The sequence below is a fragment of the Numenius arquata genome, chromosome 17, assembly GCF_964106895.1.
Source record: "Numenius arquata chromosome 17, bNumArq3.hap1.1, whole genome shotgun sequence".
Classification (NCBI taxonomy): Eukaryota; Metazoa; Chordata; class Aves; order Charadriiformes; family Scolopacidae; genus Numenius; species Numenius arquata.
In genome coordinates, this window is record NC_133592.1 from 7,002,813 (window position 1) to 7,018,085 (window position 15,273).

Genomic DNA, 15,273 nt, shown 5'->3' on the forward strand with positions numbered 1-15,273 from the left:
GGGTCCCGCGTTGGGCCGTACCGGGGGGTTCTGTTCCGTGGCTCCAGCAGCTCCGGGCCGTGCCGGGCCTTCCCGAGCCCCGCCGGCCCGCTCCGCGCCCTGCCGCCATGGCAACGACGCCCAGGCACCACCGAGTAAAGCCTCCCGCGCCGCCTAGAGCGGCTCCCCGCCCGCCCCACTCTATGGTACCGCTTCCGGAGGGCGGGGCGGTGACGCCGGCTGCACGCACGCCCCGCGCATGCGCAGTGTGGCAGCGGCCTGGCCGGGCCTGCAGCACCGGCCCCGCCCCGCCCGCCGGCACCGGACACCCCCGCCCCGTCACCGCTCTCAGCCAGGGCACGGCTCTTGTCCTTTATTCTCCACTACCGCCGCTTACAGCCCCCGCGATCCCCGGTGCGGCTTCGCCACCGTCCCCCGTCGGGCTCCTCCCCGGTGTCCCGTCTCCCTGCCCGGGGTGCGCCGGGGCGGCCGCCCGGGCCCAGCCGCGCTGCAGCTGGCAGAGCAGGCCGGGCAGCAGAGAATCCAGCAGGGCCAGGCCCTCCCGCCGGCACCGCAGGCCGCTGGGGGAGAAGCAGTGGCTCAGCCCCAGCTCCACACGGGAGAACCACCCCCCCGCCTTGCCCCCGCCACCGACGCCACGGCACCCCCGGGGCTCACCCGCCATCCAGCACCAGCCAGCCCTGCTGTTGCAGCTCCGCCGCCTCCCCCGGCGCCCCGAACACGGCCTCCAGGCTGAGGTGGGGGGAGAAATGTCCCCAGCGCTGTGCGCCCAGGGTGGGTGCCGTCGTTACCGGTGGGGTCGTCGTTAACCGGCTGGTCGTTACCGGCCAGTCGTTAATGGCGGGGTGGGTGTCGATTCCCCCACGCTGCTCCTCACCTCGTGTGTAACACCCTCGTCCGTGCGCAGCCCCAGGGCCAGCACCTCCTCCAGCCTGCGGGCACGGGGAGAGCTGGGGGGCAGCCCGGCATGGGAGGGGGCACAGGGACACACACAGAGCCCCCCCCCCCCACTCACTGCTCCAGCAGGCTCAGCACCACCCGTCGCCTGGTGCCGTGGCCCCAGCTCTGCACCTCCCGCATCCAGGCGTCGGGCTCCAGCGTCTGGACACGGGCCTCCCGGTTGCAGCCGCCTTCCCCCCACGGCACGAACCGCCCGTGCGCCCCTACGATGGCAGAGGGGGACACAACAACGGGGTGCAGGGGGCACCCATGGCCACGCGCACACCCCTGTCACCTCGGCTTACCTGGTCCCACGCCGATGTATTGCTCAGCCCGCCAGTAGGAGAGGTTGTGGGTGCTGAGGGCGCCCTGGGGGAGAGCGGTGCACGGGGTGAGGAGGGGCTAAGCCCGCTGGAGGGGGTGGCATGGCATACCCAGGGGAACAACACCCCACCTTCCTTGCAAAATTGGAGACCTCGTAGTGTCGGAAGCCAGCAGACACCAGCATGGCGCAGGCGGTGTGGTACATGTCAGCCAAGAGGTCCTGGGGGGGCGTGGGCAGGTTCCCCCCCAAGACCTGCGCCGCCAGCGCCGTGCCCCGCTCCAGCGTCAGCTGGTACAGGGAGACGTGGTCGTCGCAGAGCCCCAGCGCCGCCTCCAGCCCCCGGGCCCAGGCGTCCTGGCTCTGTCCTGGCAGCCCGAAGATGAGGTCGATGGAGGTCCGGCCAGGGAAGAGCCCCCGCGCCACCTCCACGGCCCCCCGTGCCTCCGCCGCCGTGTGCTCCCGGCCCAGCAGCCGCAGCTCAGCATCATCCAGGGACTGCGGAGGGAGCACAGTGGCAGTGGCAGTGGGGGACACGGGGGGGGCTGCGGGGGACAGGATGAGACAGAGCCCCTCTCACCTGGACGCCGACGGAGAGGCGGTTGACGCCGGCCGCCCTGAAGCCGTCAAGGCGCTGGGGGCTGGCAGAGCTGGGGTTGGCCTCCAGCGTGACTTCGGCGCCGATGGGGAGGTGGGCAGCCCCCGCGATGGCCTCCAGCACCGCCGCGATGGTACCGGGGCTGGCCAGGCTGGGGGTGCCCCCGCCGAAGAAGACAGAGGTGACACTGTAGGGCGGATAGCGGGGAAGCTGCAGGTGGGCACCAAAGCCCCCCCCTCCCAAATCTCTCCCCCGAGCACCCACCTCTGCACCTGGCTGAGGCGGAGCAGGGTGCGAGCCTCCCGCACCAGGCAAGCGCCCACGGCTGCCTCGTCCACCCCTGGCACCACGTACTTGTTGAAGTTGCAGTAGGAGCAGCGCTTGCGGCAGTAGGGCCACTGTGGGCACGGGGCACCGTGGGGCATGGCCACATCCCCACCCCCCGGCACCCCGCTTTGGAGACGGGGGGGGGACAGCCCCAGCCCCATGCACAAGCCCCGGAGCTCCCTACCTGCCCCAGGGACACAAGGCATGCGCCCTGTGGGTGCCACCCTTGATGTGCACGGCTTGGGGACGCCCCCCAGCACCCCAACGTGTGCCTCATGGCTTCTGCTAGACCCCCTCACCCCCCCGAAGCATGCCAGCCCCAAGGTCCTCGCGCACCCACGTGTGTGCGAGCCCCAAGGTCCCCACATTCACACCGCAATGTGTGCAAGTCCCGGGATCCCATGTGTGCCCTCGCCATGTGCAAGGCCGGGCTCCCACCCTACGTGTGCAAGCCCGGGGTCACCGTGCACCCCCCGTGGGCAAGTCCCTGTGTCCCCGTGCACCCTCTACGTGTGCAAGTCCCGGGGTCCCATGTGTGCCCCCCAACGTGTGCAAGCCCCGGGGTTCCCATGCCCCCCCCCCCCCCTTGTGCAAGCCCGATGTCCCCGTGCTCCCCCCTCGTGCACAAGCCCGGTGTCCCCTGCTCACGTGCACGTAGACCGAGGCCGTGGCGGGGGCGGCCGGTGGCGGGACCGTTCCCGGGGCCGGTTCCGAGGCAGGAACCGGTCCCGCACCCCGTCCCGGGCCGCCCCCGCCGTGCCGCGCCGCCGCGACCGCCGCCGCCGGCCGCCACCCCCGCGCCGCCATCGGGCCCCGGCACCGCCCCGGGGCGGGCACCCAGCCCCGGCACCGCCGCCCTGCCGCCCCCCGTCGGTACGGCGGTGCCGGGGCGGCGGGGAGGGCGAGGCGGGGGCAGAGCCCTTTGCTCCCGGAGGGGTTGTGCGGGGGACGATGGCAGCTGGGGGTGGCGGGGCCGGTGTCCGCCTCCGGTGTGCCGTCCCGGGCACACGGTCCCGAGGAGGCTCGGGCACCCCCAGGAGCCGTCCCCGCTTCCCCCGCGGCTGGAGGAGGGTTTCCCCGTTCAGGGGGTTCTCGGCCTTTCTGCGGAGGAAGCCGTGGCCTCTCTCCACTCGGGGTTGTGCAAACCCAGCGCTGACGATCCCCGACATTGTTTTTCTTTCTTAATTTGCGCTATTAATAGCCAGGGAGAAGTGAGAAATGCCTGTGACAAAGGCTGCGGCCGCAGATTCCTGTTTCCAGACCAGGAGTGCGTAGTTCAGAGTCACCCATCCCTGACGTAACCCTCCTCCCTGGGAAGACCCTCCAGGTGCCGGGAGTTTCCGAGCTAGCGTCGAGGGCTATAAGAGTAGGACCCGTGGCCAGCGAAGGGCAGAAGCCCTGGAGCTCTGCCTGCAGCCCTGCACACACACCAAGGCCATGCTGCCACCCTTGAGGGTCATCCTTTCTTCTCCTGTGAGTATTTGCAGATGGGGCTGCGTCATCCCAGGGGGCTGGGATGCCCATGGGGACATCTATGATTCTATGATTTCAAGAGGTGGCCTGGATGCGCCCCAGGGAAGGGAATGGGAGGGAAAGCTTCCTGGGACACGAGCGGAGCTCTGCGGAGCAGGGATGGGGCGATGGTGGCCTGTATTTCTCAGCAGTGTGTCCACACACACAAGCCAGGGCTGACCCCACCTCCATTTCTTACCAGCAAACCCCCAACGATGGTGAGTACACGGGTCGCTCCTGGGTCTGTGCAGAGGGTGGAGGTATCAGAGGGGAACCAGAGGAGAAGCTCCTCTCACTGCGAGCCTGTCCCGCACATGGGTCAAGGCTGTGGGAAGCAAAGGAAGGTAAAAAGTCCTTCCCTAGACATCAGACCTAGAGGTGCACTGTGTCCCTGAGTCACTGTAATGGAACTAATGGTTCCTCCTCCAGGAAGGAAGGTTTACAGGCGTCCTAAAACCAGGGCAGGGAGGAGACCCGAGTGTCGCTTGGACACATCCCCCTTACCCCAGTGTGGGCAGAGGTGAAGCCGGTGAAACAGAGTGACACCAGCCCCAGGAGCAGTTTGGGAACGGTGGAGGAACTAGCTGCAGAGATACTGTAAAGAAAGGGTCTGACACGAACCATCCCATTTGATTCTCTTTCAGAGCGCAGACACGAATTGTGGGCTTGTCCACTCGGTCTGCTTCCATGGGTAGAGCCCACACTCCAGCTGGAAGATCCGGAATCGAGACCTCACTGATGCTTCATCTCTCTTCTGGTTACACCGTTTCCCCCCACCCGCCGGAGGAAGCCCCAGTGCGGAGGCGGTGGCCCAGCCGCTAGCCCTGCTCGGGAAGGAAGCAGGAGGGAGACAGGCAGGAGGTCAGCGAGGGTCAGCAGCAATGTTATCTGCTTCCCAGCTGGGGTGGGAGACTGCCGGGAAGGAAGGGGAGCTCTGCTCTTCCCCTTCTCGGCGTAGTATTTCATGGTTGGGAGGTACCAAATAACTCCCGTAAAACGCTGTCCTGGGTATGCTCTGCTTCACGCTGCCGCTGGGACAGGAACTTTGGTATTTCTGCTAAATCCTTACTGTCTGTCTTGTCCAAAACAATAAAATAAACAATGCCAAGTCTACGTTGGAGAAGTTTCTTTGGGGGCCAGAAGGCCCAGGGGAGGTGTGGGAACAGGGTGAGCTTTTCCATCCCTTCGCATGGAAAGTCTCACTTTCTAAAAGCCTCTGGCCCTCATTTCAAGTCCATCAGCTGGGTTATGTGACCTGGGAGTCTCAGCAACACCCAAGCAGAAGAGGCGTTCACCTACCTTGGGAAACCAGGCCAGGCTGTCAGGACTTAAAAATATCAGTAAAATATCTACCAGCATCTGTTCAACCCCGCAAAGTCCTCTGAAATGGCTGCAAAGATGCAAGATTTTAAAGCCTTCATAAGGTCTTTCAGTAACAGGAGAGAACTCCAGAAATAAGCATCCCTTCCTCACACCGCAGTATTTCTGTTGGCAAAGAAACAAACCCCACTGCGAAAAAAAGGAGCTCTGTTTTATTAACTAGAAGTGCCATCAGCCTGATGTCGGGAAGAGGTCTCCACAGCGTAGCCCAAGGCACAGGTGAAAAGCAGAGGCAAAGCTGGCTGAAGTGGGGCTGATTTATCCCATTTTTTGCTCTGCCTTCCCAAGCTCAGAGCTGAAGGTGTTTCTCCATCTGGTCCCTCAGCTTGTATTTCTGAATCTGGAATAAGGCACAGAGGGGAGGAGGAGGAGAGACTCAGACAGGAGACGGGACAGGAGGCTCTTGCCCTGCCCCAGCCCCTCTTACCTTGCCCGAGACAGTGAGCGGGTACTGACTCACAAACACAACGTAACGCGGGATCTTGAAATGGGAGATCTGGGAAGAGAAAACCAACCGCTACACAACCTGCCGGGATAGCGTAGCCCGCCCGGCTGGTACGACCCAAGCCAGGGCTGGATCCCCAGGTGCTCTAATCCCTGGGCTTTCATCTGCGAGCCCCGGGTCTGGCAGGGAACTGGTCTACTGGGCACAGCAGAGTGGGAGACCCACCTTCCCTTTGCAGAAAGCTTTAATCTCTTCCTTGGTGCAGTTCTGCCCAGCCCTCACTCGGATGCAGGCACAGATCTCTTCTCCCAGCCGCAAATCCTTCACACCAACCACCTGGTTGGGACAGACAGATGGTGTGACCCCTGGGGACATCTCTCTCCTCCCACAGGGTACATGTGCTGGCCCACGGCATGAGCCCTGACCCATGTCACGGGATGCTGGAGTCGTGGTGCAGGGCTGTGTAAAGGCAGCTTGAGCTGCCTGACCATCCCACCGGTGCTTTCTACACAACATCAAGCTCACCTGGAAGGACTTGCCCAGCAGAGGAAAGGTGGCAGAACAGGCTGGGTGCCCACACACCAGCACCTTTCTTTGGTTTTGCAAAGTCACTGGAGCGAGGGCTGAGGCAGACCAGCCGTGCGGCAGCTCATCATTGGTACAACGTGGACCCATCATCCCTCTCCGCACCTCTACTTCCCCCAAAAATGGGGCAACAGGTTTCAAGACCAACAGGGAGACTTGGGAGGCTGCTTCAAGTGCTTTGGGATCTCCCGATGAAACAGCAGGAGGGGGATGAAGTGGAATTAAAGGATTATTTTAAACCCTTATAATGGCAGATCTTAGTGATCCACTGCCCGTGACACCAGGAGATGGGCTTCCCAAGCCTGATCTCTCTCTGAAGTTTGCTCACGCTATTTCACAAGAGTCCTACTGTCGTTCCCCGCCTTGAACCAGTATCTCAAAATTCTAGAGACACGTCGATCCTTTTGAGTCCAGAGCAGTGACATAAAGCCCTAGAAACTACATAAACAGGGCTGGTTTGCAACCCATCTGCACTGGGGCTGTTCCAAGGAGAGACGCTAGCCTGGCACAGGCACAACACTGACTAAATAACTGGTTTATTTATGGGGAAACTTGTCTGGCACAAAACCTGGAGGAGAACAATCCCAGCAGATTGGGAGCAGCTGCTCAATGCTGCAAATCATTGCTGTCTTGCGAAGGGGTGAAACTAAGTCTCACTCCTCATCTCCAGGGACTCGTTGGAGGAGCCTTTTTGGATTTAGGAGTTTAGTAATTAATTAACAGTTAAAACTGTCCTTCCAGACTGCTTTCCAAGTAAGAATTTCACAAAAAGCTATGAAAGTGGACAGGCAGTTTAAAAACTGAAGAACCACAGTCACTACTTCGCAGACGTGGAGCTGGTGCATGAGGGGATTGCCTGAACCGACGTGCCCCATGCCAGGAGCTCTGCCTGCCCCTCCATGAGCCTTTCCCTCCCACTCACCAACCCGTATTACACAAAAGGAGATGCTGAAAACAGGGGAAGACAACCAGGTCCCAAGCAGCAGTCCCAGCAGCTTTATGTATAGGTTTCCCACCACAGGAACCATTGCTGCTCACCCATCTCACCTCCACCCCACTCACCTGGACCTCCTCAACCTTGGGATGGGTGTGGAGAAACTGCTCAAGTTCTGCTGGGTAGATGTTCTCTCCTCCCCGAATAATCATGTCCTTGCAACGGCCTATAATTTTGCAGTAGCCGTGTTCATCCAGGCTCGCAAGGTCCCTGCAACAACACCACACTCCCAGTCCTGTCCCAGCTGGGTGGAAGAATGGCTGATGCTCCCACCCAGCCTGATCTGGAGACCAGGTCAGGAGGATAACGGTTGAGATGCCACCTGAACACATGGCCGAGATCAGAGAGCTCCTGCTACAGCCAGACACTGCCATCAGCAGCATCCATGCAGACATCAGGGCTCAGGAGGAGGCGATTCCTGCTCCTGCTGTGTATCCCCACAGCCCCTCCATTGCCCCAGTAGCGAGGTGACCATCCCCATCTCCAGAGGCACCTGGCACCGAGGGCTCTGTGCTAAAAGCTGTTCTGAACTTTCACAGATGGATCAGAGGGCTAAATTGGGTCAGTTTTCCCTACTTTGGAACTCACAGCCAAGGCACTCCCGTACACACCCGCCCCCCTCCAGCATCACCCTGCAGGACAGACCAGGAGGAGCAGGGCTGTTTCCAGACTCACCCTGTCTTGTACCACTTCTCTGCAGTGACCACTTCACTCGTCTTGGCGGGGTCGCCCCAGTAGCCCAGCATGACACAGTAGCCACGGATCTGAAGCTCCCCAGGAGTGTTCAGAGGCACAGGCTGCCCTGTTTCTGGATCCTCAATCTTTGCCTGCAATTCAAGAGAAGAAGGGCGCAGGAGGGGATGTCTGAGACAAACGTGATGGCATGTCCCAAGTTCAGCACCAGACAGGGAGCACGGTCTGAGCTCTGCTGCAGGAGGGGAAGGTCAGGGTCACCTCTGTGTGGGGAAAGATGCATCCCACTGTTTCGGTTTTTCTGGTGAGGCTGTCATTGGGGAATCCCATGAAGGTGACAGGGCTGTTTTCTGTGGTCCCATAGGCAACCTGTAAACACAAGAGGAGATACATGCCTCGAGGGCAAAAAGGACCGCATGGCTCCAGGCATGGGAAAGATGAAGCTATTGATAAGCACAGGGGAGACTGGGGTGGGAAAAGGATGTTCTCACAAGTCACTCAGGTCACAAGCAAACACTCTGCTCTCCTGGCCTACAGAGGAGGCTCTCCAGACACTCCTGCCAGAGAGTCCTGGAGAGACAGGAGCTAAAGCAGCACTGCTCCTGCCTGCCATGGCCTTCCTCACCTCCACCACTGTGCTCCAGAGCCCCACCACTCATGACACTCTGGATGTCATGTACTTTTGACACCCCGACTGCTTGTCTTGGAGGACCTGGGGTTCACCCTCCTCTTTTTTAACCTATTTCTCTCCAAGCCCTGTCCTGTTGGCTCCCGACCATTTCTGCCAGACACTGATCTTGCCTTGGTACCCTTGCAGCCATCTACTCAAGGTGTTGAGTTCACCTTCTACAGCTCAGAGCACATCGGACATTGCTTGGGAAAAACCCTGGAGCCAGCAGTGGGCTCCTGTGGGAGACCACGTGTCCCGCAGCACGGCTGCTCGCTCCTGATCCTTTTGTGCAGACATCAGCTCCTGTAACCCTCGTAAAGGCATCACGAGGCTGCACAACGCTCGTCGCAGCTGCACTTACAGACCGAAAGCCCCACAGCAGGACAAAAGCTTCTCGCTGCTAAACCTCCCTCACCGCTAATCCCAACGGCAGGCTCTGAGTCACCTCAGCTGAAGGTCACTTCTCGGAGGAAAATTCCAGTCCTTTATGCCCAACGCAGTGGCCTGCCGAGACAGCAGGAGCTGGGCAGGAGCTGCTCTGGGCAGCTCTGAGCTGCACCAACAGCACCATTGCTGAAATTGCTGTTTCACCTCCAGATCTTGGGAGCTGCATTTCAGTGGTGGGACATGCCGAACCATGTTGTGTGTCATCAGGAAGGGCTTCTCTCCCACCCATTAGTGTCACTGATGGCTGCTTTGCTGGCAGAGCACAGCTGGGAAAGGGCTGATGCTGTTTGCTCCTTTCTCCTCTGCATTTTTAAGGTCCCTTCCAATTCTAACCATTCTATGATTCTATGATCTTCAGACTGACACATGAGCAGCTCTGACGCACCGAATCGCAACAGGGCCCGACCATCTTCCTACGACCTTGGCACCCAGACCTGGGTCGTGCCTTTAGAGAGCGGACTCCACCGCTGGCTGCACGGTCAGGGCCTCTGCACGGTGCTCAGCAAACTCCAAGCACTGCGCCCAAAATTAATGAGGGACGTTGCAAAGGACTCTGATGAGGCATCCTGAAAAAACGTGCACGTCTCCTGAATGAGCTATATGTAATACTGGCGGGAGCACTTGGCGCTTTCTGCTGCTCGGGGCTCCTGAAGGATCTCACATTGGGCACAGTCTGTCGTAACAGCTGATGCTCTTGTTTGACTGCACCGGGGTCAGCGTGAATCCAAGCTGGAGATTTGCAAGAGCCTCCTCTTAGCCAGGCATGTGGAGGAGATCGTCTCCAGGATGCTGCGGGGACCATCTGGTGCAAACTGCTCTGCTAGGAGCCTGGCATCCCACAGGGAGCGACTGTAAATAGGCTTCTCCTACCAGACGCAATGATAGCTTCCCAGCCGGGGTGGAAACCTACAGCATCTAATGCTCAGGCAGGATTTCTCTCCCACCCACTAATACGAGTCCTGTGGTTGGATCAAATGACTGACGAGACACAAATCCAAGATCTTAAACACTTATTAAAAGTCCCAGCGCCTTTGTTTTTTTGTTTTACTCTGCTGGATGAATTGCCATGTTGGTCCCAGGATCCCAGCCAAGCCCTGAGTCAACCCTTTCTGCCTCTCTGGGTCACTCCAGCAGTTTAATTGGACACAGCAGCAGGCAGCTCCCTGGCAGGACGATGCTGCGGGTGCCGCGGCTCACCAGGCTCCTCTAGATGCCTGGCAGCGTGCCGTGTACCCCAAGCACCGGCTGTCCGTGCCTTGGCCGGCGGCTTGTCCCCATAAACACCCTCACACCCTCAGTAACGGGCTTCCCGACTCGGCCCAGAAAGCAACGCGGGTCTGAGCCTCCAGCCTTCGGTCTGCTGTCTGATGGCTGCCTTCCCCTCCCAGCCTGCCCGTATCGCTCTCCGCAGCCAGACACCAGGGTGTTGCTCCCGACCTTTCCCAGGTAGTGTTTCTCTCCTGGGATAGTGTTTTCCGCACCTGCATGCCTGGGACTGAGGCAGTGGCCGGAGCGAGCCCTCGTGCCAGCGCTGCTGTCCTTTCCCGACCCTCCTCTGATCCATGGAGCATCCTTCAACAGCTCCATCGTCCCAGCCCCACTGCGGCTTGTGATGCACGAATCGACACTTGCACAAAACCCCATATACCAATTTAAGCTTGGAGATATCCACGAAGATTCATAGCTTTAAAAACCCAAAGGGACACTTAGCATCATCTAAGCCTTGTCATCTGGTACAATTCAGTCCAGAAAACCTCACCCAATAATTTCTGCATCAGGTCCATAATTTCCACTGGAGCTACATCTTGTGTCAAAGCAAAGCTTTTCAGAGGCAAGGAGTCCAGCTCGGACCCTTGGCTTTGAGAGGAGGTACAAGAGTACAGAATATAATTGACTGTAAAGCCTTTTTTTACTGCGAGGACCACAAGTGACCCCCCCAACACCCAGCAGTGACAAGGACAACTCCAAAACAAACTGCCGCCTAACTCACTCCTACCGACAAGAGATTCATTCTTTGTGAATCCTAAGCCTCTGTCTAAAATGGGAATAAAAAGAACATCTTAGCAGAACTGTGTTTTTTAAAGCGCAACTCAAAAACATTTCCTGCTAGCACTGTTTAAACACTGGCCACTGCGGAACAGGCAAAACAGCCTGAAGAAGGAAGCGTCTAAAAATTAAAAATAAAGTAAAAACAATCAGACTCCAGTGTCTTTAGTAAACATTGGGGAGTCAGACTGATCTGGTGGGGACAGTGGGGACTCTGAAGACCCTGGGTTTTTCCCAACCATGCCGCTTATTTACTGCGTAACTTGGAACGAGTCACATCAGCTCTCTGCTCCTCGGTTTTCCCCAGCATTCAACAGCAATAAAAACACCCACTTCCCTCCGTGTTCAGCTGCTGCTGAAAGGCTGCGATGAAAAGGCTGGCTTCAGGATCACCAGTACCCCAAGCAGGGTTACACTGGGTGAGACTGGAGCAGAAGGTCAGGGCTGCAGGAGGGCACGAGATTCTTGGAGAAAACCCCATCCTGGACCTGAACGATGCTCAGGGAGGTTCTTCACGTCCCTTGTCACCACCCTCTGGTTATGCCACGCTGGAGGATGATGGCAGGGCTTGAACCACCAAACTAAAACCTACAGAAATTGAGCTTCGCTGAAGACAATATTGGCCTCGGAAAAAAGCAGTAAATTGACCATGAAATAATAGGGATTTTCAGACTTCAAAGAGGGCGTAATGAACAACAGAAAGCAGACTGGCAACCCAAGAGATGTGCTAAGGGACCTCTAAGAGGCCCTTTGAACCCCTCTCAGTGTAACATGCCGGATGGATCTAATTATTCCTAAACTCACTGCTGAGTGTGTTGCCTGTGCCAGATATCTCCAAAGTCAACCCCAGCCCTTCCGTTCACAGCCAGCTCCAAATGGTTCTCAACTGAGCAATGAACCTCCCTCATTCAGCTGCTCTCTACCAACATCATCCTGAGTTTTGCTGTCCTCTGGGGACACGCGTCTCCTTGATTTGGAGCTGTCCTGCTATCCCAAATTGTATTGGAATATTCCTGAACCTTCAGGTCAACTTTGCTGCTGCAAAAAAACCAACTTCTGATCATGTCCAGCCTATGTCACACCGAGATTTAATTTCCTTCCCCAGCAACAGTACCATCTTTGTGTCAAAAACATCAGGACGCAAACAAGCAGGTCTTGTAGGACAAACCTCCAAGGGTGGCCACCCTGTTGGCATTTCTCCCCACCCGGAGAGCTGCCAGACAGTCCCAGTTTGGATGGGGCTTTAAAAAGTTCCCAAAAATATCAGGTGCCCAAAGCACCGTCTTTGTGTCGTAGCACGGGATGGCTTTGCCTCAGGAGGAGACCACTGCAAAAATGGCAACCCAGCTGGCCCGGGCCAGAAGGCTGCCGCTGAGAATTAACCTCCTGTTATTGTACAGTCAGGACAAGCTGCTCCTCACGGTCCGGAGTTAAAGCTGCCTCTCTTCTTTTCAGGCTGAGCAGAAGTCTTGAGGCTTGCAAGTATTTCTCCAGTCCTGCCAGCATGTCAGAAGCACTGCCCAGTGGCAACCAGCGAAGGCATGTGCAGTTACTTGCTGGTTTATCCGCAGCTTGATAAAAGGTCTTTGCTGTGTAATTAACTCCATCCTCCCTGGCACTGGGTCCCAACACATTTAGTAAAAGTGCAATTAAAAGGAAAAAGTGAGAGGAAATCTGCAGAGACAGTGTCTTGCAAAGGTAGAAAACCACTGGCTTGGGTGTATCTGAATGCTCAAAGCTGCTGAAGAAGGAAACTTGGCAAAAACCTATGGGCAAAGGTAACACCCCCATGGATTTGCAGAGCTCAGCTCCCACCGAAGACATGGTTGGAAGTCCAGGATCTTGTTGCTTCCATGCTGCATTTTAAATGTTCTCACCACACTTTCTCATAGCTTCTACAGCTACTGAAACCACCTACTCATCAGGTCCTCTCCAAAATGAGGTGAGATGGGATGGTGAGGTCTCATTTTGGCCAAGGACAAGCAGGGAAGTTGTCACCATGTGGAGCCAACTTTCTATTTTGAGAACAGGGGGGACTCCTGGCTGGGGAGCTATTTGGGAAAGTCAAAAGTCTTGCATGGGTCAGTTGTGTCCTGCAAGGGAAGAAAGCTCCATTCCTCTTCAGAGCCTGCAAGAGCTGCAGAGAGGACAGCAGCCCCAGGCAGAGCAGTGGGCTGCTGGGGGGTGCCCAGTGCCTTGCAGGGTGGACATGGCAGGGCTGGGGAGAGGCAGTAAGGGCTGGGTGAACTTCAGGGGAGAGGCCAAGAGCATCATTCAGCAGCTGCTGGGATCAGACAGAAGGCAAGGGTGTGTGGACACCAATGGGGAGCCAAACTGGAAACGTATCAACGGGTGGAGGCCATGCTACAGTGGAAGAAAACCATCAGAAGGAAGGAGGTGCACCCAACACCCACCTCCTCCAGCTAAACAAGCAGCCTGGGCCCTCACACAACAGCGAAGGGTACCCTTCAAGCACGTCAAATAGAAACGATAACTCGGGTCTGAACGCACAGCCCCAGAGGCCATTGTCATTTGATGGGATACTTCCACATCATCAAAAGCCAGTGATTTCTCAGGTACTGCCTGAAAGAGGGGGGACCCTGGAGACCTTCTGCAGCTCCCCATGCCTACTCACCAGGGCTCCTCAAACACTGCCTGGAGGGTGCTCCACACCTAGGACAACCTCCCTGGGACACTGCAGAGCTTGCACCTTCTCCTACCCTGCTCCCTGCCCAGCACCCAGTCCCAGGGACTCAGATCCGTGAGGGCTGGTGCTCTGTGGGCTGTGAATGGGGACAGACACACACCCTGGGGCACCCCCCAAGCTGCCCAAGCCCTCGCCTCCAGCTTGGACCTCAAGGCCAGTTACACTTGTGCCACTTCAAGAATGTGATTGCTATGTGCCCTGACATACAAAACCAGATCTGGAACCCCTTAAAAGCTACAGAATCAGGTTTAAGGGAGCAATGGAATATTTTAACGTGGAGTACTGCACGTGCAGCTGTCTTGATAGGCCAGAATTGTCAATACTAACAAAAATAAAGATTGGAGATGGTCTTTTCCATGTTTAATGTTGTATCAAAACAGCTCTGACCTGCAGCACCAAAGAAACACCCCAAATCTATATTTATACTGTTTCAAAAAACTGTATTTATTTGCTGAGCCCACAATGCCTCCAAGAAGGAGAGGAGGGGAGTCCAGCAGCTAAATTACCAGGCACAGGGAATGTTTGCAGAACTGTTAATCAATTAAGAAAGAGAGGATGGTAGGATAATCCTGCCTCTTCTGCGATGTCCTAGCAGCCCCAGTCCCAGGGGACCTGCGAGGCAGGGGGCTGGACAGGACCCAACTTACTGTGGTATCCCACCGTGGCAGAGGGAACACCGACACTGCTGCCATTGTCACCGCCAGACTGCGAGCCACCCACGAGCAGGACCCAGTCAAGCTTTTGAGGACTGCTGGCCAGTCGAGGTCTGCAAAACCCGGTGTAGGAAGAGCAGACCCCGCCAGCGAGCAGCTCAAAACACAAACAGCCGGGAGCCCAGGGGCGAGGTGCCAGCCATGGCAGATGCCAACCAGCTCCCGCCACAGGAATGTGCTCACCGAGGCACAGAAGTCAAAAAACATTAGGGGAAAGAACTTCCTTTTATTCAACATTTGTGCCTGGAGAAATGGAGCTGAGAAGCAGACACCTTTTCCCCAGTAGCACTGCCCTACTGCCACCCCACTGCGGGACCAAAAATAACCCGGCATCCCCCTAACCTCTGCTGCAGGCTCTGAGGTGGTGGGGAGCCCTCAGGGTAGGGACACCTTCCCACGTTGCACCAGCGCCGTGGCAGCTACATCACGGCATCTTCACGAGGAAGCTATGGGTCTTACTTGTGTCCACAGCCACAGTACACACATCCCTGCAAGGACAGAGTGTCCCCATCCCCAAAAATCTGCAGTCTCAGGCAGCAAAGAGATAAAGGGTAGAGGAAGGGGAAATTTATCCTCAGAGGAAGAAAGATGAGAAGATGGTTTGAGGTTTGGGCAGTTTAACCTCTGAAAAGGGTCTTGTTCCAGAAATACACATGGGTGGGATGTATTTATGGATGGAGTTTGTAAGGCCCTCACCAGCTTTTTTGCTCCAGTCTGACCCACACTGGCAGAAATCTCCGCAGAAGCGGTAAGCTGGTGTTTTTTGCAAGGGGATGGGAAAACCAAGTATCAGACATCAGCTGCATTCAGGGAGGGAGCACAGATAGCTGCCTAGCTTCAGTGTCCAGCAGAAACAGGCTGGATTCAAAATCTCACCCAGTATAACTGGTACGTT

The 15,273-nt window shown here is 57.3% G+C and overlaps 2 protein-coding genes across 2 annotated transcripts in view; both read right to left on the reverse strand.

Moving 5' to 3' along the window:
• Positions 1-352: 352 nt before the first annotated feature.
• RSAD1 (radical S-adenosyl methionine domain containing 1) lies at positions 353-2,993 on the reverse strand. Its single transcript, XM_074160305.1, has 9 exons — positions 2,835-2,993; positions 2,124-2,257; positions 1,842-2,046; positions 1,394-1,759; positions 1,245-1,308; positions 1,016-1,163; positions 878-932; positions 658-761; positions 353-560 (listed from the first exon to the last, which is right to left on the reverse strand). The coding sequence occupies exons 1-9, from the start codon at positions 2,991-2,993 to the stop codon at positions 353-355; spliced, it is 1,443 nt and encodes a 480-aa protein (XP_074016406.1).
• A 2,216-nt stretch (positions 2,994-5,209) lies between these two features.
• ACSF2 (acyl-CoA synthetase family member 2) overlaps positions 5,210-15,273 on the reverse strand; it is a 37,576-nt gene continuing 27,512 nt past the window's right edge. The window contains exons 11-16 of the mRNA XM_074159950.1: positions 8,057-8,164; positions 7,778-7,929; positions 7,171-7,312; positions 5,749-5,859; positions 5,506-5,574; positions 5,210-5,418 (exon numbers count right to left, since the gene is read on the reverse strand). Of these exons, the coding sequence (XP_074016051.1) occupies positions 5,368-5,418; positions 5,506-5,574; positions 5,749-5,859; positions 7,171-7,312; positions 7,778-7,929; positions 8,057-8,164 (633 nt within the window). The 3' untranslated portion in view covers positions 5,210-5,367. The remainder of the gene's footprint in view (positions 5,419-5,505; positions 5,575-5,748; positions 5,860-7,170; positions 7,313-7,777; positions 7,930-8,056; positions 8,165-15,273) is intronic.